The sequence below is a fragment of the Notothenia rossii genome (assembly GCF_949606895.1).
Source record: "Notothenia rossii genome assembly, chromosome: 6".
Lineage (NCBI taxonomy): Eukaryota > Metazoa > Chordata > Actinopteri > Perciformes > Nototheniidae > Notothenia > Notothenia rossii.
The window spans coordinates 14,464,221-14,486,519 of record NC_136909.1 but is presented as its reverse complement, the minus strand read 5'-3'; the positions used below and the strand labels follow the sequence as shown (position 1 = coordinate 14,486,519).

The following is a 22,299-nucleotide window of genomic DNA, read 5'->3' as shown; positions in this document are numbered from 1 at the left end:
TTTCGAAAACCATATTACTCTATTTAAGCAAAAAGCTCACGGTTTCTTTAAAGGAACTCAACGCTACACATAAATTATTCAGTAGTATTTGCATTTGCATTGTAATTTGCATCCTTGTAGGTTACATCGGCGCTGCACCAAAGAAAATTACATTCTGATCCATTTTCAGTCTTACTGGCGACGGGTTGAAATGGATTTTTGTTCCACTTTCCTCCTCTGCTTCGAGGTATACTGCTGAGATCAGTGACAAACATTTCAAACTGTTGTTTGATTAATAAAAGAAGGAAACGATGTATAATGCTAACCAGCACTCGCACACAAAAAGCGCTGCCATTAAAAATGAATCGTGACATTGAACAATGAGTCTATTTGATTGACTAGGCTGAGATTTTTACTGTAACATTCTCATCATCTTTATTTATATTGTAAGGCTTGTGAGTTGAAACTCAAAGAAACCAGTAGGCACGGAGGAGATGTCATATGGATTAAACATTAGGAAGAAGTGTGAAACTCTCACAGTAACTGAAGATTCTGGCTATTATGTTTCATCTAAAAATAACAAGCCTGACTAAAAAGAACAGACAACACTGGATAAGAAAAGAAAAAAAAGACACAAGCTCCAGAGAGAATAGAGTTCAAACAGCAGCAGTAATAGTGCTGAGTGTGATATGGAACGCAACGAGGAGAATGTACAGTATGAGACTCCCTTCAATTATAAATGAAAAATAAATCAGTGTGAAATGTATGGAATAACCCAGATACTGAAATAACACATTGCCAGTGTTCCTCTAGAGCCACTTTTGTAAGACGTCATTCTGTTTCAGAATCAAACTGAATTTATGTCTGGATTTAAAAAAAAAAAATCAATTAAAGTACATATATGTTCAGGTGAATCAACTCATTGCTTTATATTCATTGCTGACATAATCATTAGTAAACAGTTATCTTTATAATGACACCTTCCAGGCCTCAGGGCAGAATTTGCATTTTTTAGAGAGGAAAATGTGCAAGAGAGTAGATTGAGACATTGTGGTAACACACTCCTGCAGTGTGTGAGTGTGTGTGTGTGTGTGTGTGTGTGTGTGTGTGTGTGTGTGTGTGTGTGTGTGTGTGTCTACATACCACGAGGGGCTGGTACGATGCATCAAGGGGGTGGGGTAGGTATCCCTGCAATAAGAGAGGAGGGATTAGACAACGTATGCGCATGTGCAAAAACAGCCTAGCCATATCACACCCACATGTTGATGTACATCATAGTCTGTGTCTACAGCTGCAAACACATCACTGCAAAAAATGTGTACTGTGTGTTTGAGAGTTCCACCTTTAATCTTAGCCATGCTGTAAATAGAACCAAAAAAATGTAGAAAATTGACATGTTTTAAAATAATTTATAAAGAAGATACAAGGCAATACATAAACACAATAGTACATTAATATAGTGCAAGAGAAATAAGATGAAAAATAATTGTAAATGACATACTGTACAGTACAATAAATACTGTATACTGTAAATATATATACAAACTTATGGCCCCACGCAAAGTTGTATGATGAGGCCCATTGTGTCGTGAGCGTCGACGGGCCTATTGCCTAAAACCCTGTATCTGGTGGTCTTGGCAGTGTAATGTGTTTAGTGTTACTTAATAATAAACTACTCTATATCAAGAATACTCAAAGTATGCATGAAAAAAGAAAGATCTGAAAGTATGAGCAATGGCCTACGATACAATCAAGTCGCATTTAAAAAGTAATATTGTGAAATGTTCCCTTTAAAAAACATATATTGAATGTATTTCATTCAATGTTTGAAATAGCTTCAAGTGATGCAGATATCACTATGCCTAATTGTACTTAAAGGTCCCATGTCATGGCCATTTGTACTGATCATAATTCCATTGTTGAGGTATACTAAAATAGATTTATATTGTGCAATTTTCCAAAATCACATTGGTTTCTCACAGCATCTCTGTATAGTATGTGTATTCACTCTCTGCCCAGTGGCCGTCTGCGAGACAGCGAGACACAAACCCAGCCCGAACACACACACACACCCGCAGCCTGGCTGGGAGTTTGTGTGTGTGCTCACACACCGACTCACAGCCTCGGCGCGTCCCGCCGTCTCAGGGAGGAGAAATCGGCAGAGCTGCAGCTGAGAAAAGATTGAGTTTGTGTGTGTGTGTGTGTGTGTGTGTGTGTGTGTGTGTGTGTGTGTGTGTGTGTGTGTGTGTATGTGTGTGTGAGGAAGTCAGCGGATGGATTGATCCATTTGGACCAATCCACGGATTTAACGTAATGGCTCCGCGGACGTAACGGCTCCACGGATTGGTCAATTTGGACCAATGGGTCCATTTGGGTATGGGCACGTCACTGTACCCAGGAAGAAAAAGAGAAATCTCCACGAGGCGTTCTGGGGCAGCATAGACAGGTATTTTCTGTGTTAGAGTTTTACTCACTACAGGGTGTTCTTTGAGGGTTTGTGACTTTGCAGACCGTTTACATGCATACAAGCCTTCATAACACACAAGGGGATGGGTAATAACCGGAAAGGCATGACATGGGACCTTTAAAACTTTAGCAGAACCCCATATTTACAATTTTTTATGCAAATGCAAGTGGCCATATCTTGCGAAACACACTTTAAGATCAAGTATATAATAATAATAATAATTATGTAATTTCCAGACCACTGGAGAAAAACGTTGAAGTATGGCAAAAGGTGAACGCTCCATAAACTACAACTGGCACATTTGGCTCCTAATCATCCCATGAATAAATCATCGCTTATCAAAACAGAGTAACCTTCTGCATCATTAGGATTCCATATCAGATGTCAAGTGATTAAAACGTCGCACTAACTGCCAAGCACTGTTATCATTGATGTTAAAATACAACCACAAAAACCAACCTATGTGTTCCTTCTGTTGGAAGTTTGAGACTACAGGCTTTAAAATACATGTGATGAATTTCAATCTTTCTGAAAGGCCTCTGGCGTGATATGCAGAATTGCTTCACAGTTAATAACTTTAAACATGTAAAAGTAGCCGCCCTTAAAAGTCACCTTGATTAAGTGAATGCAGCCAACAGACCTAGATATTTTACTTATTGATGCATACAGCCGCAAAGTACAATGCATACTATCAATAATCCCATTCCGAGGTAAATCAATGAAGTCAAAGCCTATTCGTCGACGTACTGCTTCGGGACTACAGGCATCTGCTGCCATGACTATATAAGTATACTGTCTGATGTTGTAGGTACTGATCATGGATGTAAGTACCAATTGAACTGATATGTCATGTGTGGTGGTGTCTCTTTGCTCTCTTCCGGTTGCGGAGGTCCTAAAGCATACTTATAGAGATCCTGTTTAATCCTAATCAAAATGATAATGTCCATGTACATTTTTAAACCACATTTTGAATTGTAAGACACAAAACTTCGTTCAATATAATTTATAGCAACAGTTTTATTTTTATTTGTTGTGAATTGAATAATTAAATCCTCTTATTTTACTCTTTTTGCTCAGGCATATAGGAAGACACCGGCTTACCCAGAGTTCTAGCGTGACCTCTACTGCAGTTGAAAATACTTGGGAGAGGAGGTTGAATCCATTGATTTTGGACGATGTAACCTAAGTCTGCGAGGATACGGTGACAATTTGAATGAGAACCCCCTTCAGTTTGTGCATAACCATCGCAAGAAGGGCTTATGTGCTCCTCGCCACTTGATTTCCGACTCGGGGAGCTCAGTGTTGTCGGGGTAGAGTCAGTTTCAGCTGCACTGCATCAACATGGTGAGTGTAACAGCGAGCACCTGCACGCAACGGTTTCTCTTTATTGTCGCATTGCATTGATGGAGGCATTTTACTCACACCAGTTGTAATGCAGATTACTTACTATTTAGACTTTGCTGACTGATTGACGTTTTCATTCTATGTGTTCTTGCGATTGCAGTGTACTGTTAGCTTAGCTTGCTAACCAGAGCAAGTGCATGTAGCCGGCTAGTCAGTGTAGCGGTTTAGCTAGCATTAGCTCAAAGGGACCGTTGACTGCAATCCAGATGTTAATAGTTCATATTGGTGGCTGTTTCAATTGTTTTTCACTCGCATACAATGTCTGGGTGTACTGGTGTTGGGTTGTGTTTCAGGGTACATATTGAAGACAAGTAATCGGTATAAATCATACAACAAGCGGTTAGCATAACGTTGCCACTAAGCCGGTAGCAAGATACCTTTGGGAAAAGTTCACCTGCCTGACCTGCGCAGTTTGACCTCCGGATGTTTTGACCAGATATGAGTCTCATTTGGTCTCTTTTATTTGTAATTTCATGAAATTCGGTCGAGTACTCTTGATAGTTATTTCCAATTTTATTTCAAGGGTTTCTAAAAACCTGTCAGGAAAATGTTTGCAGTGTAAACTTGTTGGTTCTTCCAAAAGTCAATGAAGGGAGATTTATAATGGCATTCATTATGGTGTGAATTTGTTCTAGCACCCAATAATCCAACATTTTCCCCAAAAACACATGTTGTATCTCGAATCTCAAACAGTTAGCTATACATATAACAATAACAGTAACATGGGATGAGTTCACAATTCTTGGAGCTCCAAAACAACCCTCTTGGTTTTTTTGTTGTTGGTATGAGTATGTTGATGAGTACATTTCTAGTGTTCTTCATATCATATAATCAGAATATCCACAATATGCTGGTCTGTTACAGCAGCTAGGACAGGACTCTATTCACAGCACAGGTAGTAGTTCATTCTTGAAAGGAAGCTGGTAGAAAAACAAAGATAATCTGAATATTTCCAATGTATTGTAACACCACCAAGGTATACTGTATTACAAGGGGATGGGGTGAAAAAAACTAATCGCAGTATATCCTAGAAATAGGAAACATCCAGGATTTCCTCCAGTCTTACTTACTCCAGAATTAATATTAGGCCTATTCCAATATACATTATGTCCCATCTGTAACCAAAGCTGCAGTGTGTCTATTGGAAAGTGTAACCTTAGATGTCAAATACTTAATAGTTGAAAAGTTTTCATAGAAATATAAATACTTCAAGATAAATTAAACTAGGGAAGCATAAGCGGTTTTGCTCCTTCAAAGTTACTTTCATTGCCAAAATAGTAGTGAAGTGTTGGAGCTCTTATGGGTGGTTGTTATCACTGCAGCTCCCTCGTCTTACCCCCTACAGATTTAATTTAGTTGTTGTGTGGAGGGGGTCAAGCGGTATGGAAAGATAAGAGAGTCCATGCTGGCTCAATTCCCCCCAGGCCAGAGATCCTTGCAGGGTCCCCACAGAGAGTGGTCAGCATCCACCAAACTAAGGCAGTTTACTTTTGACCTATATATCATGACCATCCCTCACATGGAGAATGTATTGCGTCAGAAAGGTTGGGTTTGGACACGCATCACATCTTAGCGAGGACAATTTTTAATGGCACCCACACTCCTCTCTGGGACTCCAAACGAGGTATTGACTTCAGACTTTGGAGCTTACCACATGCTGGGTGACTGGGGATCCCCATGACCAATCCAACATATAGGTCTAGTGCAGAGTCCAGACTCAGCCCCTGTCCTGTTAGTTGTCATTTCCTTCCTCCCTTTAGTCTACACCAACAGCAGTCTGACATAGGGTTAACCATCATTTAGAAAGACATTTACTAGCATCATGCCCAGGGTTGTTCGTTATAGTTTTTATTTCATTATTGTGTATACATTATTGTTGCTAATCAGACGGGTATAATCAAAGCAGATATGTGTATGGGGTTAGGTTAATATGTCCAACTACATGCAGTGTAGCCATAAAAACCCAATTTATTTGTATAATAGTACAAGATTAAGTTTAATTATATATTTAAGAAAATATGCTGTAAAGCATGGTTGCCCAGTGCAAAACTCTATTAAAGTATTAGATACTAAAACTAGAGGATGGTGATAATATACATCACTAAAAGTCACAGCTCACACATGATGACAGACTGACCCAGAAGACACCTTTTCAGAATCAGAGTCCGTTTGGATGATGTACTGAATCAATGTTCCATTCTATGATAAACTTATTTCTTTTTGGTGTAATTATTCTCGAATCCACAAAAGTGCAGCTTAGGCGAGAGGAAAATAGCATTCTGAATTGCCCTTATTGGGTGAATGTAGGCTGTACTATTGAGTAAAGTTGAGAAAGGGGAGGGAGTTTCGTTTACACTAATATTATTGATGTGTAAACAAACATCATGTTGAGTAAACAAAGAAATCTACAGGACGGTTTGCTTTATTTATGGTATGAGTTTGCAAGGGTAGTTTCACTGCCTAGGTGCTCAAGGAGATATAAGATTATTGTGTTGGAAATAACTATTTCTATTGGGGATTAGTTAGGTAATTGGTTCTCTCACTGGTCAAGAGTGTGTAGGCACAGATATCAATGATTCCTACCGATTGCCCAAAAAGATAGGCCAACCCGCAGACCTTACCTGAAGTGAAAGGATATTAGTGCTGCATGATGGGAATGATTCTGGCCTCTTAAGCCTAAGTGAATATTGATCTTAGTGCGCTGGGTTGATATTGAGCTCCTTATGTTGCTAAATCTTTGGGTTTCTACCAAAGGAGCGCAGGCTGTTCTTTCTCCTGGGCACATGGAGGCTGTCATTGTGACAGATGTTGGAGTGTTTTTGTGAACATTGTATTTTACACCACTAAATGTAGTCAAACTACGGTACCTTGTAATGGTGAGTAAACTATGAAATGCCTTTTTAACTCAACATTGTGATTATGTTTTGTAAAAGTAACCCTTACATCCTACTTATTTCAAATTTGCAATGGCCTGCTGCAACCTTACACCTAATCATGTCAGCCAATACAAGGTCATCACTTCAACTGTTTCACTAATCATGTGAGAAGAGGTGTCTTTAGTTAGTGTTAGGAAGCCCCAGACACTTAAACATATCATGTTGCTCACCATGATGTCACATGAGAGTTGTGGTTAGGGACATCTGCTAGTCACTTGAAAATCATGTTAGGGCACTCAGGAACGGATGTTGGGATGATATGTAAGCATGTTGGTAGCCTCAAAGGTAGCCATGGCTTTTCTTTTTTGGTTTGACAGCTATTGGGGTCTTTAAAGTTAGGTCTTTTTATACTACAAACTAAACACATAGTGGCATTCAGTAAAATAGGAAAGTAGTAATATAAAGTGTTTTGGGGCATCTAACGGCCTTCTTCCTCTTCTTGGTGTGTCTGAATAATAAGTGTGTATCTCCTGGTTCTACAGAGCGCACTCCCAATCTCTGTTCATATTGAAATGAAGGTCATTCTGGGTTTGAGCTTTGAATCCTTATCAAGGTTGTTGAGTCAATTCTTTCCACAGCTTTCCCTTTTACAGTGTTTACAAAGAAAACATGCTGTGGTGTTTCATGTTCAAGGGTTTACCGTCTAGCTAAGGCTTTGCTTTTGGCCACATTATAAATCAAACACTTCATCTAGAGAAAATAGCCATGCAGTCTTGCCAAAAGCATACAAAACCTGGGGACCGTGAATATGCTTATCCCATTTCATCGTAATCTACCTTTTCTTTACCTTTTTGTTTGTTTTTGGAACTTATGATAGTCAAGATATAGAAAAGGCCAGCGGTCATGGTCAAGATTATTTTCTAATATCACATGCATTTACAGTTAGATTTTGTTGCTAGATGATAAGAAATGCTATGACTTCATCATCATTTTCAGATTGGTAATAACATTTTAAAAATCTTATTGCATTTGGAAAATATGGTGTAGCCTTTAAGTCCATATAAAGCTGTATTTCATATCTGTAGCTGCTTTATGTCATGCACAATTACTATTTAAATGTGATTTTAAACCCCCTTCCTTTTTCAACAGGGTGTGATCGGTGTGCAGCTGGTGGTTACCATGGTAATGGCCAGTGTAATTCAGAAAATCATACCTCATTATTCCTTCGCAAGATGGCTACTCTGCAGTGGCAGGTAAGGCAGGATCCTGTACATGCTGTTTCACTTTCTTTAAATGCTACAGTTTAATTTCTTCAATTTACCTCTAAGAAGTTTATTTCAGAGTTCTGAACAATGGGAGTGAAAATGTTTACTCGGACTGCAGCGTTCAGAACGGTTTATATAGAAGAAAAAAAGAGTCATCAAATGATACCGCGAAGACCAAAGGGTATCAAAATATTGGGAGGACCCGAGAGGGTGGTGCATAAAAATAAAAGAGCCGGCCTCATTTCCTCTAATTAGTGCCACATGTTTTCTCAGTAAACAACTTTTTGGAACACATTTAATAATTAATTATTTTTCACTTTTCAGGGCAATTTTTGAAAACGTTTTCTGAAAACTTTTGTCCTAGGCCTAAAGCCCAGAGTGGCCCCCCAGAATATTTAGTTACTAATTTTTCCATAATAAATAAATGTTCAAAGGGATGAACAAGCTGTGCTCCTTCTCTCCTCTTCTGCCACGCAGAGTGCTTCTTAAGATGCTCTGACAAGAGGGTTTCTAAACAAAGTCAAGCAAGGAGCCTGAAATGTCTTCAAATGGACGCTCTTAAATGAGCTCACATTTCAAGCTTAAGGACAGATAATCTTGCTGTGGTTAAGCCTCACACACACACACACACGCTTTTAAGATGTGTTTTGAGGATATAAAGTGGAGTTCTGATAAAAATCTGTTTTGTGTCTGTGTGTTCGGGAGTTAATCATAAAGCTTAGAGCTATTAAACAGGGAGTATGAGCTGGCAGAGTATCTCTCTACTGTCAGAGATAGAAAGCAGAGACAGATCCTAACCAAGTACAGGCTCAGTGACCACAAACTGGCAATCGAAACAGGAAGACTCAAAAGATCCTGGCAACCAAAAGAGAACAGAACATGTGGTCACTGTACGACAGGTGAGACTGAGACAGAGATGCACTTCCTCCTGAAGTGCCAAACATTCAACGAAGTAAGGAGCATTTATTGGAACAAGTTGAACTCTGTAATCCCAGGTTTCAAGGAGGTTGATGACCTCTCAAGACTGAGAGTACTCCTAGGAGAAGGAGACAAGGCACACCTTGCTGCCCAATATGTATACACATGCCACAACCTGAGGGACAGTGAATGAGACACACACACACACACGCGTGCACACGTTGAAATGTAATTGTATCACTGTATATATATATCATCAATAATAAGTAAACATTTGAAATGTATGTTAATGTTGTTAATTATTTTGTATTGTGATGCTTTGGCAACATTGTTTAATTTAACTTTCATGCCAATAAAGCCCCTTTTGAATTTGAATTTATTACACACTAAGGCTATGAGAAGGGACCTATTGTGCAAAATCCACCTGTTCATGTCTTTTATACATAAACATGTGTCCCCTCTGTGTAAAGAGATTCTGGAAAGGTTCAGGAAAAAAGATTCTCTCACTTTTTTTCCTGATCCATTTATATAAAAACCTGTGAAAATGAGCTGATCAGATTTTGGCCACTTTATGATGTCATAACGATTTGTTTGGCTTGTGTAACCATTAGCCAATCAGCAGCCACCTTATCACCTGAATCTCCTCCTAGAGCACCTTTGTGTTATTTTTAACCAAATATCTCTCAGAGGGCTGTGGGGAGTGGCTCCTTATGTTCATCTAAAGTAACAGACCCAGAATCAGCACTTTTGAAACAGGGCTGAAACAGAGGGTATTATGGGATGCGACAATGATCTGTTTGGTATTTCAGCCAATCAGAGGCATGTTCTGTATATATCTGCGACCTATAATATATTAATGAAAAACAGTATAGTAGGTGACCTTTAAGTGCTTTCAAGAGCATCTTTCAATTATATTTTTGATATTATTGCTTTAATGTTTGATGTAAAGTAAATGTAAGTAATTGAACTCTACTCCAGTTAGCACACAAAGCATTATACATTTTTGTTAAAGTTTTAATTACTTACTATTTCCATGCCAAGCAACCATTGTGGTAGATATATTTTAAATTGAATGTTTTGATAATTGCTTTGTATGTTCAGTGTGTGTGTTTTTGTTTTATTCAAAAATCTCTGCTTTATTTTGTCCCCCTTTTCTTCCTCTGTCCATGTCGGAGCCTGGTTCCTCATCCCTCTGCTTCTCTTTGTTCACAGTCTGCGGTGGTATCAGCACCCTACGGAAGATGAGTTGAGGAGCTTAGCTGGGAAACAAAAAGGACAGAAGAAGAAAGACAGGTAGGTAGGGAGGGGGGGGTGACGGGGGCCGGAATGAAGAAGGGCTATTGTTTTGGGGCTGGGGAAATGCAGTGGCACAGAGGAGGTACGAAAGGCACCCCTTTCATCAGAGAGGCATGAAAAGATGAGAAGCAGACATTTGAGATGGATGGAGACCACAGGCCTGTCGGCAAACAGATGAAGCTGATGTGTTTATGTGGCTCATTTAAGGCCTGTTTGAAGTAAGGAGACCGAAGTCTGTTTTTGTTCCTTTATGGCTCTTCATCGAGGCTCAGAGCAACCGGGCTTAGAAGTGGCCCTGTCTGGCGGATGTGAGGAAAGTTGGTTCTGTTTTTTGGAGCCATTACTATTAGGCTATTTTAGGGGCTGACACTTTAAAAGGATTGCATCTTCTCTGAAATCAAAGTCTTCTAAACAGCATTATATCTTCAAAGTGGTCAGATGTCAAGCTTTGATTCTGGCATATCATTTCCCATCAAGGCTACTTTTGCAATTCAAAAAACAATATTATTCCATTTTTCGGGCTGCAGGTGGAAGTTGAACCATATGTTGAACACATAAATGAAGTGGTGTTTCCTTTGTACTATCCTTTTTAAATATGAATTTAAATTGAAGTCACAACTGAGAGTTAATCCTCACTGTTCCTCACCGTGTCCAGCTTCTAACTCGGGCACAGTCTTTTCTCCGGCCCTGTATGAGGTACAGCGAGGCCCTCTAACACCACATGCTCAGTAATCCCTTCAAGGAAAAGATGGGACAACTGTCCGTTTGCCAGCTCGTGCCATGCCGCTCGGTTCCCTTTGTTTAACGCCCGACTCCCTCAGTCAGGGGTGAAGCTGAGCCCCTTTTCTCCTGTCAGGTGCCTCACAGATGAACTCTGTCCAGGGCATGTTTGGCCCTAGAGTCTTACTGTGGTATTGTGCTGTGAATCTAGCGCACACAGGGTGAACAAACAAAGCCCAGAACTGAGGAGGCCACCAGACAGCTCTTAAAGCCTAAAGAACAGCTCTGCATTCGCCTGCTGTTAGATATCGAGCACAGCCTATGCTTTGCCCCCTTTGGTCATGGAATAGTCCAATAGTATTAGTAGCAACAGGAATAACTACAACTCTGCCAAATGTTAGCGTTGTAAGCCAGAGTCGCATTGGGTGCAGAAAAGTGTGGTTCCTTCTTTTCATTGTATAATAGGAAACATTAATTTAACTGTTGTTTCCTCACAGGAATACACAAATAAAATGCTTTAACATTTGAATGTCCTTGTTTCTGGTATACTGACCCTATTCTCGGTTTTGCTGCTCTCTCCTTTCTGCTTTAGGAAGTTCAATGGTCACATTGACCATAAGCCAGTAACAGTTCCCAAGGACATAGATTTACAGCTGGAGACGAAATGCATCACAGAAGTCGACACGTTAGGTATAAATCTAAGAGGGCCAATGTCTCCACAGTTTAATATCAACTTTTAAATCACACACTCTTTTTCACTTTTGCATAAACTGGCCTGTATATATTTTATTATTGAATATTATGATGAAAGTAAATTCTCTTTGCCCCCAGCGTTGCACTACTTCCCAGAGTTCCAGTGGCTGGTGGATTTCACAGTAGCGGCGACTGTGGTCTATCTGATAACAGAGCTGTACTACTGCGTGGCTCAGCCCTCGGGAGAGATGAACATCAGTGTGGTCTGGAGTCTGCTAGTGCTAGCTTTTGTCCTGTATCCTTACATCACTCACTCTTAACATACTTTTTATCTGACTCTTACATCTATCTCGTGATTTGGTTTTCAATGTTCTTTAAATTGGTAACACATATATGTCATTATGTGGGTGGGGTTGGCAACATGAGGTTTCAGTGGAAGTATTTTCTATAGTCTCTTTCGTGCTCTCACAATTTCCTTATTTTCAATTCATCACCACATTCTATATATGTCATAGGTTAACATGTCTTTGTCTATAAGAGAGCAAATCCTTCCTGCTTGATTGTGTGGATGCAGCACGGTTTGAGAGGGATCATAAAATGACCGCTCGAGCTCCTACTGGCTCGACAGCCAGCACCTTTATCCTCCACAGCTGCCTGTTATTTTGCTACACTGAATGACGGTTAAATGTTATGCATTAACCTCGCCACCAACCACAGGGATCAATCTTTCCAGTGCTCTTGGTCAGGCCCCCGCTCTCTCAGTCAGATGGTGTGTCATTTCCTGCCTACGTCGGAGATTGGAGGCCCAATTTTCACAGCCCAACAGACTGATATGCTTTGGGGAGGGGGAGGAGGGAAGACAGGGCAATAGATTGACTTGCACTATGAAGATGATGGAATGTGTTGGCTCAGTATAAGTGTTAATGGGACACTTGATTTCAGTTTTCCTATTTCAGCCCTGATGGTATGTTTAAAACACTTGCCGTCTCGACTGCCTTAACCTTCTCTGACAGCCCTGGAGCTAGCCAGTCGTCAAGTATCTGCATCTAATGGCACCTCGCTTATCCCCCTAGTTCACTGGAATGTATACATTTGACTTCCTTCATCCTCACCTTTGCCCAATGTTGATAGGAAAGCTCTGTGTTTTATTAATTGTAGCCCAACACATGATGGCTCAAAAACCTCTTTTTCAACTCCATGCTGGCTTGAACTCGTCCTTTTGAGTGTTTGTACAGCTGTCTTCACAGTGCTGAATACAAGGGGGGGGGGGGGGGAAGGGAGACTCCGCTGGTTCGAATACCATTCCTATAATGGACTAACGGGAGTGAACAATTGGCATGCTGTCGCCTGAAATGTTGCACCTTCCATCTCCGAGGCAAACGGTTCTCTTTAGAAAACACGCTCTGTCCTCAGCTGTCTGATCAAGGTTGACAGGGGCAGAGTGAAAATGATGACATCCTTGATCGCATGCATAGGTGCCAAAGTCCCTCACGTTCTGTACCCACACTGGCTGAGTAGCAGGTTTTGTGTAGCATTAAGGGTCTCAGGGTCCAAAGGGTTCTGTAAGAATGCACAGTGTGCTTTTATGAAGCTGAGACACATTTTTGGTGCTGAAAAGATGTTTGACTGTGCTCTGAAGCTTTTGTATTGGTTGTTTGCTGCGACACATTTCCCTTGAACCTGCAAAAGGCATTGCAAATATATCAGCAAAGCAGTTGGGGTTTGCTTGATGTGCTTGTGTGTCTCTGGAGATGTTTTTCCCTTGACTCTGAACCCCCTACAGAAAGACCCTTTTCTCTATAACGGCCCATTACTTCAAGCTGGAGGAAGGAGGCGAGCGCTCACTCTGCATTACTTTTGCTTTCTTCTTTTTTGTCAAAGCCATGGCCATTCTCATTGTCACTGAAAACTACCTGGAGTTTGGTCTTGAAACAGGTTAGTTCTCTCCTCAATGATTTTTCTCGTTGCTAACAATGAATGTTATTGCTTTTTGGTCACTCTTTAACGTTTTCCTCATTTTCTAGGATTTGCAAACTTCTCCGACAGTGCTCTAGAGTTTCTGCAGCACCAGGGCTTGGAGTCCCAGTAAGTACAGCATCAGTATTCTCATAGTATCCTTTTTGTTTTCTCTGCCTTCATGAATTCTTTATGACTCCTAAAACGACTGTAGTATCTCACTATGTGTTTTCTTTTTCACAGGGGTCCCATATCTAAACTCACCTTCAAGCTGATCCTGGCCCTGCTCTGCTCCCTGATTGGAGCATTCCTAACTTTCCCTGGTCTACGATTGGCCCAGATGCACCTCGATGCACTCAATCTGACCACAGGCAGATTTACACAGTAAGTCCACTACAGTGTCTGTCTTCCCTTCTGGGGTCAAACTCATGTATTTCTCATTGAATACACTTAAAGTCGTTGTTATCCTTTTAATATAAATGGTGGAAAGTCTTTGAAAATATTTGTTGACACAACTTTTACGATCAGAACCTGGTCAGGAAACTTTGTAATGGGGCTTTTTTTTTTTTAAACCTTTGTCAGGTTCTTTGTGTTTTACATCATTTTTTTAGGATCAACCTTCAAAATCTTTATTTCTCTAAATGTTCCGCGGCATTTAAGGTGAAAGCACAGAAGGTCGATTATTTTTCTCACATAAATGAATCGCTGTTCAATGGAATATATATGTTTCTGATGATAATGGAAACAAAGGATTAGACCCTCCAGAAAAACGCGGGCAAAAATCCTTGATTATGAGATTAAACATTCAGGGTTTTTATGTGATTTTATGCGGTGAAATTGCGGGAAGTTGCAAAATATACGGAAAGTTGCGAAAAATAATAGATTTTTTTTTAATATTGGGCTGTCTTATTTATTCTCTCTCACACACAACCTGCCACTAACGTTAAACCCCTTTCCTATTCACTTAAACACATTCAATGTTTATTTATTGTAAAAGCAATTGGGCTATTTTAATCTCTCTCTCTCTCTCTCTCACTCACTCACACACACACACACACACACACACACACACACACACACACACACACACACACACACACACACACACACACACACTTCTCCGCCTCATTCTGTTTTCATTTACTCGTTCGTTATCTGACCAGCTTCAATCTTGTAGGCTACTCACTTCGTTTCTTGTAGCCCTCGAAAGGGTTTTGGAGGTTGATCCCTCGGTGAACGTGAGTTGTTTGGCTTTCTTGTCCGCAGCAGCAGAAAGCATTTTCGAATGTTTGATTGAATCAAAGTGGGTCGTCACTGTTGATTTTCTCTAAGACGTATGCTCCAACACACAGTTGCACGGGGTGCAGAATAGTTTCCCCCGACTTTCGTGAAAGACATCGGGGTACTGCTTTGCCCGGTCTTTAGCAGAAATGTTCGTTGTGTGAGTTCCACACGTTCACTCTACGGTGTTGTTTACCTTCTGTGATGCGCGAGCTGATGACGTCACGTCATCATCACTACTTCACCTCAAGACAGTCTATGGTCAAGAAAAGTTAACTTTTTTTTCCCTCAACTTTGTGTGGAAAAATGCGGGGATTATGCGGCCTTTTGATAAATATGCGGCCTTTTAAAAATCTGCGCCATTTTGCTGATTATGCGGTAAATTCTGCGATCGCAGGATCGCGTTTTTCTGGAGGGTCTAAATTATAGTGTGCTGTAGGTTTTGTCTGTGGTTCTGGGCTTAATTAAAACACAATGTGCTCAAATTGGCCACACACATTGCTCAAGTACCCACCTGTCCTGCCTTGGAGTACCAAGAAGCCAAACACAGTGCCATTGTACTCGACTGAGTCAGATGAAGACTTCCTCAGTTGGGGCAGATTTCTATTTCAGAACTCCCTGGTTGACGTGTCAATTAAAGGGAGCACGTCACATCCAGATAATCCACTTTCGCATTGCAGACTTTTCCAAAAATGGCCTCCTCATCCATTCCTACCTCATGAGCTTACACCTTCAGACGCTGTCACTACAAGATTATCTCCAAGCCCTTCAAAATACTAGCCTTGGTTATCTTCCCACCTTCTTATGGAAAGCTGGACCATATTTGTCCTTATGTAAACTTCTAGATTAAAAAGTGGATCATCAGAAGTCTCCTGGGACACTGGCTGTTAATGTGGAAAAAAGCGGTTGGATTTTCTTTCTACCACTTTGAATTCTTAATGTAACTCTGCATCTTTTCCTTCACCTCCCTGTTTCTCTAGGACTCTGCTTCATATCAACTTCTTGTCCCCTCTTATCATGGTCCTGCTGTGGGTGAGGCCCATTACCAAGGACTACCTAATAAACCCCTATCTGGAAAAGGGGAATTTGCCTTTGTAAGTAAAATGAGTTATTTGGTTGAAAATAAGAGTTTAATGGATGATTAAATGATCGATGAACACAATACTGCAAGTGCTGTTGCCATTCTGACACATGTCTTGTTCACACCGCTTGTGTTTTTTATTTACTATAATTCTCCTGCTCATGAATATGATATGTTCTCTGTGCTGTGACGAGACACATTCTTGCGTGTTTATATAAATAGCCATAGTTAGTGTGCTTAAAACCAAAAACATTTGATTGGAAGAGAAACTTTTTTTTAGTTAACTTTTTTTGAATGCTGTTAATAACAACAAATGTATTTGCTATATTACTAATTATAATAAGGGAGCATAACTAATAAGCCTATGGTAAAATGGTTTGCAGCTCAAGCAAGATTGCCATACATTTTTTTTTTTTAAACAACAGTGTGCTGATAGTGTTCTGTTGAGTGATCTTGATAGGCCAGCCAGTTTGACTCCCTTTATAGCTAGCTCGCTAATTAGCTGCCATTCAAACAGGAGGGGTAGGACAACATTGGCCAGCTGTGAATATAAAAGTGATTGTGGCTCTTGTGTAGGAAACTGGATGGAAACGATGCAACAGCAGTCATGAAAATGAGATTTACAATGGTTCAATGAGATAAGAAATGTGTTCAGCTTGGAGGTGAAATGGCAATACACACATTTTCTACTTGGGTTTGATTAGAGTGTGAGCAAATATAGTCATACCTCAGTGAAAGCTCTTTATTGTATCACTAACTGCTGTCATTTGTTAGCTGCCTTTTCATTCTAACATTACTTCTTTCATTAGTTGTAGGTTTGAATTCTGTCATGTGCCAACTTGTTTCTGCTGCCAGCAGTGACTGACACCATCAAGGTCAAACACCATAAAGCCAGATTTCCTGATACAATATCCTTCTGTTCCTTTTTTCTCTCTCCATTCCACCCTCTTTTCCTTCTCTTTTGAGTTTTATATGAATCATTTGCTCTTATTATCTCTCATTGTCTCTGCGTATATATCCAAATGATGGAGCAGATGCATGATGCGTTGAAAGCTGCCATCCCTTCATCATGTCTCCTCACGCTCCTGTCTTTCCATTATCACCAGGATGACGGAGGATACGTATGATACGTTACGGTTGTGGGCCATCATACTGATGTGTGTGCTCCGACTCGCTATGATGAGACACCATTTACAGGCCTACCTCAACCTGGCCCAGAAGGGTGTGGACCAGATGAAGAAGGAGGCGGGACGCATAAGTACCGTTGACCTGCAGAAGATGGTGAATAAGAGGATGGATTTATTTAGAAACACAAAAAGATAACTTTATCCCATTTAACACATGGCACACTGTGGATGGGGTTAAGAGGCAGAGCTGTGTTTAGACACACAGTGAGCGTTTAGATGGGGCCACCTTGCTGCTTTTGCAGGGTTGGAGAATAAAATAAGCCCTTTTACTTAGAGCAAATATAGACACATCCAGGGGCCTGTCTTTGTGAATTAAGGAACAAAGTCTAAAACTGTGCACAGGGCCTGCATTATGCAGGAGGCATGCAGCCCACCTGTAGTGCACTTGGAAATAGGATACATTATCAGTGAGTGTGTTGTGGCCCAATGCGTCAGCTCCTGCTATCATTGCTTTCAAAAGCCCCTTCCCAACATAAAGTACTGACTGTTTGGTCGAGTGAAGACAACCACAGCCTATCTTATAACTCGTATTGTTGTTCGCTATGTGCACAAATACTATTATACATTAAAGTACAAATTAGATTATGTGGTGCAGCAAACACAGGTGTGCTGTGAATATTGTGTATTTCAGATGGATTTAATTTCTAGACTTGGTAAAAGGGTCTCTGTAAACAAAAAATATCAACAGATACAACATATTTAAAACTGTTATTGTCCAAAGGGCTGAACGATATGGAGAAAATCAAAATATTTTTGACCAAATACTTCTGTTGAAATTGCGACGACTGTATATAGTGGACTGATTCCTCTGTTGTGTTGGATCCCATTCCTCACATAAGTTGATGTTTGAGGAGATATCTGAGTGTGTCATTATGTTCTGGTTAACAGTTTGTGTAAAACCACACAGTAATCTAATTCTAACTCTCCACTCTCACCCAGGTTGCTCGTGTTTTTTACTACTTGTGTGTAATCGCACTACAGTATGTGGCACCGCTGGTGATGCTGCTGCATACAACTTTGCTGCTAAAAACCTTAGGTGAGTCATGATCAGTCATTTTTTTTTTTTTTTTTTTTTTTTCAATTTGAAATATCTCTTACCTTCCATAAATGGTATCTAATGTCATCCTTTGTCTTCCAGGTGGACACTCCTGGTGGGTCTACCCTACAGAGGACCTGCCTTGCATCTATGAAATTAACTCTGACTCTGTGATGGGGGCGGCCCCTGTAGCAGCCCCCCCACCGGCGGTAGAAACAGCAGCCCAGGGGTCTGTGGCCCAGCTGTCGGTGGCCCTGGGGGGCCTGCGGACTGTCTTCAGCCCCTTGCTTTTCCGTGGCCTCTTCTCCTTCTTCACTTGGTGGGTTGCTGCCTGCCTCTTCTCCACCTCCCTCTTTGGTCTCTTCTACCATCAGTATCTCATGGCGGGATAACCCCCACCCTGTGTCGGGCCCAATCAGAAAGGACTGAGTAGAAAAACAGAGGCCTAATGATGACACACACACACACACACACACACACACATCCTCCCTTCCCTTCCTCTGACCAACTAAACCCTGACTGACCATATCATCAGAGCTCCTGGTTCAACTTCCAGTGCTTCCTCCACAGACGACTCTGTGAACTCTTGTCATTGTTTTTAATACACAACCATTACCTTTTTATTTTGGAGAGCAAGGTTTCTAAACCCCTAACAGACTAAATCGGGAGTTGGAAGAATTGTAATATGTGTCATTAGTGTATTGCCATAGTAATGAGAAATTGGTCCAGTTTGCTGTGTGACATTTTAATCATATGAGGTAAAGTAATATATCTCAGACGCTGATTACAATTAATTTAAAATGTGGTGTGGCATTTCTCCTTAAATCCACCAGGGTCAGGAGAGATTTTAATTAATGATCTTTTTTTCACAACTGATTTCATGTAACACTCTGCAAGACTGGGTCCATGCTGTTTAAGTGTTATGGTTTGGTACGTATGTGCGGGGCCTTGACAATGAGAGTCAGTCAACTATCTATATTCCAGTCTGTCATTACAGGCCATAATGGGGCTTATTTCCCTGAGTGATACAACGTGAAGGAGCTACATAGAGGTCACAAATAACGCGTTTGTTTGTGACTTCATTTGAGCCTTAAAATCACATTTTGTTATTGTATGTTTTTGGGGGAAAACAATGGTCGACGTACTTGTGCCCCCTGTTTGTCCTTTTGATCAAAACTTAAAAATATGTGCGTTGAAACAAAATTGCCTGTTTTACTAAAATGTCTAAATTTGATTGCCACGGACCTCGATAGTGTCTGGAATAGTCTTAAAATGTTGTGTCAAGGACCAGTACGCCTCAGTTTGAGGAGGGGGGGGGGGCTGTTCTCAGCTAAAAAGCGTCGGAGAGTGGACTTCTGAAGAACTGCAGAGGAGGAAGAGGAGATGTATAACTCATTGACTTGAAACTGATGTATTTAAGTGTTTTAAACTGCGTCGTAACCTTCTTGGTTTTAACTGAGCCATTTTAGAGTTTATGAGATTTTTTTCTTTTTAACAGCAGAGACGATTCAAAGGGAGGACAGCACTAAGGGCTCAGCCCAGGTTTGTGCTGGTTTCCATGTGTCTGTCTGCATGTACAGGATCTCTGCTGTAGGTCAGCTGTAATCTAAAAGGGCATTGTGATCAAGAGGAGATGATGTCAACTACTGTTGGTGAACTACCGCCTTTATGTTCTGCTTTCCATTTGACATGTTACCCATCCTTTGCTTTTTTTTAAACTCATTTGAGAACAGCTGTTTTTATTCTTTTTCTAATGGATCAAAAGTTGTAAAAGTGCCAAGTGAGTCTGTTCCCCTGTCCGGATGGCTATAGATTGGGTGTCTGCTAGTGTTTAAACCTTTAACTGACTACAACTCTGCGGCCTTCTTTCTTCTGTAGTTCCATCTCAATAAAGAGGGGAATCTCAAGCCCTGGTTTCCATCGAGACATAACAGCATTTACAGTGTCTTTGCATACTGTAATTATTTGGTGGGTAAATGTCTGCACTAAGAGTCAAAGGGCCTATGATTGTCCAGCCCTTCCAGGAACGTGGTGCCAGATGAATTACAGATCACACAATCTGGTGGCATTTAATGTGGTCGTTATTATATCATAGAGCTGTAATTTCTGAATTGCAGCTCTATGAGTTTTTGTACAGGACATATTTTACAACCTCAAGCAGCTCTATCTCATTTTTAGCTCTTGATGTCAAAAGTCTTAGAAATCGTCTTTTTTTTTTCTTTTTTTTTAAAGATGGGGATTATGCACATAATGAATGTATCCATCCTGCCTAATTTCTAGATTGTTTTTCATGAAAATAATTTGTATGGTGAGTTGATTTAACACCTCTGCACTTCCTGAAGTCTTTCCTCGTCTACTACCATCTTTTAATCTACCTTTCAAGCTAAATCTAATTTATCCTAATGATTATTTTTGATTGATTTATCTTTGTTTTGTATTTATTACACATGCTGAGGCCTGTAAACATTTCTAATTTTAACAGCGAACACATGATTTTGTTATTTGGGGGGGGGCGGGGGGCATGATGGTTTAAATCAATTTTGAAAAAAACGTGTTCGACAAATCAGTTACAGATTAACCTTTTTTTAATTGTCTGGTCCGTTAAGAAGTAGCTGGGATACTTTCAGAATTCAGTGGCCTGATGAGGCGATGTTTCTTCTGTTTGTTACCACTGAAGTGTTTATAATTCATTGTTGAGTTCACAAAGTAAATTACACACATTGTTCTTTCATGTATTTATTTCTGTTCTAGATTTTCTCTTAAATAAATTATGTTCTTTACTTTGTCCTTTTTTATTTTTGTATCTTCATGCTCTATGACTGGCTTTACATAGGGCCTTAGCAGTATCGACACAAGGAGGTGGGTTCATTTATAAAGCTGCAATCATTCTGGACTCCAAGTAAAGTCAAAGGAATTATCTAAAGTCCTTTTTTGTTTTTACTTTTGAATGATATGCTCCAAAGTGGGTCAGCTTACAGTCATGAGATGCTGCAAAGACAGTCTGCTAATGTTATACATCCATTTTCAACACATCAAACGGACAGCAAACTAGTAGTCCCATTAAATGTGAATGATACTCTGGCCCATGCAAGAGAATGACTCACAACTTCAGAAATAATCACCAAAGACTTGTTGTAAAATAGTTCATTGACTCAATGTCTCTCTTGTTAGATCTCTTGTCTTTCCTTTAAATCATGCCAAGAAAGCTTAAAGTCCTTGACTTGTGGTTCAAAACAGTAAGCGTATCATTTGGCATGTTGTGTTTTACAAAACTGTTCACTTGTAAACTGTGCTTTGTTCAAATCTAACATGACAGCTGTTTTTTTTTTACAGGAAAGAAGCTAATGTGACTGATTTTTTTTTTTACAGTCAGAATGTAAAGAATAACTGTCCAATAAAGTGGTTTTAAAATATGTGTTTGGCCTTTACTGCAGAGCTGCTTCTTGTGGAATGGCCTTGAATTCATGCTGAAAATTGCTCGAAGGAAATGATATGCCCTGCACACGGGTTGGACCGTGAGTTACAAAATAGGTCAACACAGATGCCCCTTTCTTAAAACCTTAGTGCTTTATTCATCATTCTTTACATCGGCTCCTATTTGGGTCTTCAAGGTTGAAGGCAGATTATTTTCTTTTGGATTTAGTAGTCTTTGAATAATGGTGCTCAATAATACTGTAATTGTGTGTCATCAGTCTACTTGTGAAATATCTCCTCTTAAAAACTTGTATTGATTTAGACACTCAACAGGCAGCAGCCATCGATTTTTGCTTTTCTTAGTTTAGCTTCTCTATTCTTGTGGGAAAGGTTAGTGGAGTAGATAGGGGGATAAAATGACAAACGCTCCCAAAACTCCTTAATGCGCGCCATTCTCTGGGAAAAACATCGGGCAAGTTAATACAGGCCTCAAGTGCCATTGTCCACATGAGCGAGAACACTGGGCCAACGCATTCATTCATAGGTAGACAGATCAATAAGACAGCTTCCAAAACAAACCAGTGGAGAGGTTCCTTTATTCCTCTTGAGTGGGGCCTATTCACCAAGGTCCCTTCTTCGTAGAGTGGCGTGGAGCTCTGCCTCAGGAAGGGGAGCAGGGACCCCTCCCCCCTTTAGCCCAAACACAGCCAGAGGAACTGAGAAGCT

General features: G+C 40.3%; 1 protein-coding gene across 1 annotated transcript; it reads left to right on the top strand.

Moving 5' to 3' along the window:
• The first annotated feature begins 3,570 nt into the window (after nt 1-3,570).
• Nucleotides 3,571-20,939, top strand: tmem161b (transmembrane protein 161B). Its single transcript, XM_079686232.1, has 12 exons — nt 3,571-3,790; nt 7,876-7,979; nt 10,122-10,202; nt 11,518-11,615; nt 11,757-11,913; nt 13,402-13,553; nt 13,643-13,703; nt 13,818-13,958; nt 15,836-15,949; nt 17,043-17,217; nt 18,063-18,159; nt 18,262-20,939. The coding sequence occupies exons 1-12, from the start codon at nt 3,788-3,790 to the stop codon at nt 18,549-18,551; spliced, it is 1,473 nt and encodes a 490-aa protein (XP_079542358.1). The 5' UTR covers nt 3,571-3,787; the 3' UTR covers nt 18,552-20,939.
• The last annotated feature ends 1,360 nt before the right edge of the window (nt 20,940-22,299 follow it).

Coding starts and splice junctions, on each gene's coding strand:
- tmem161b (XM_079686232.1), top strand. Junction 7,980..10,121: donor TGGCTACTCTGCAGTGGCAG/GTAAGGCAGGAT, acceptor CTTTGTTCACAG/TCTGCGGTGGTATCAGCACC. Junction 13,554..13,642: donor GGAGTTTGGTCTTGAAACAG/GTTAGTTCTCTC, acceptor CTCATTTTCTAG/GATTTGCAAACTTCTCCGAC.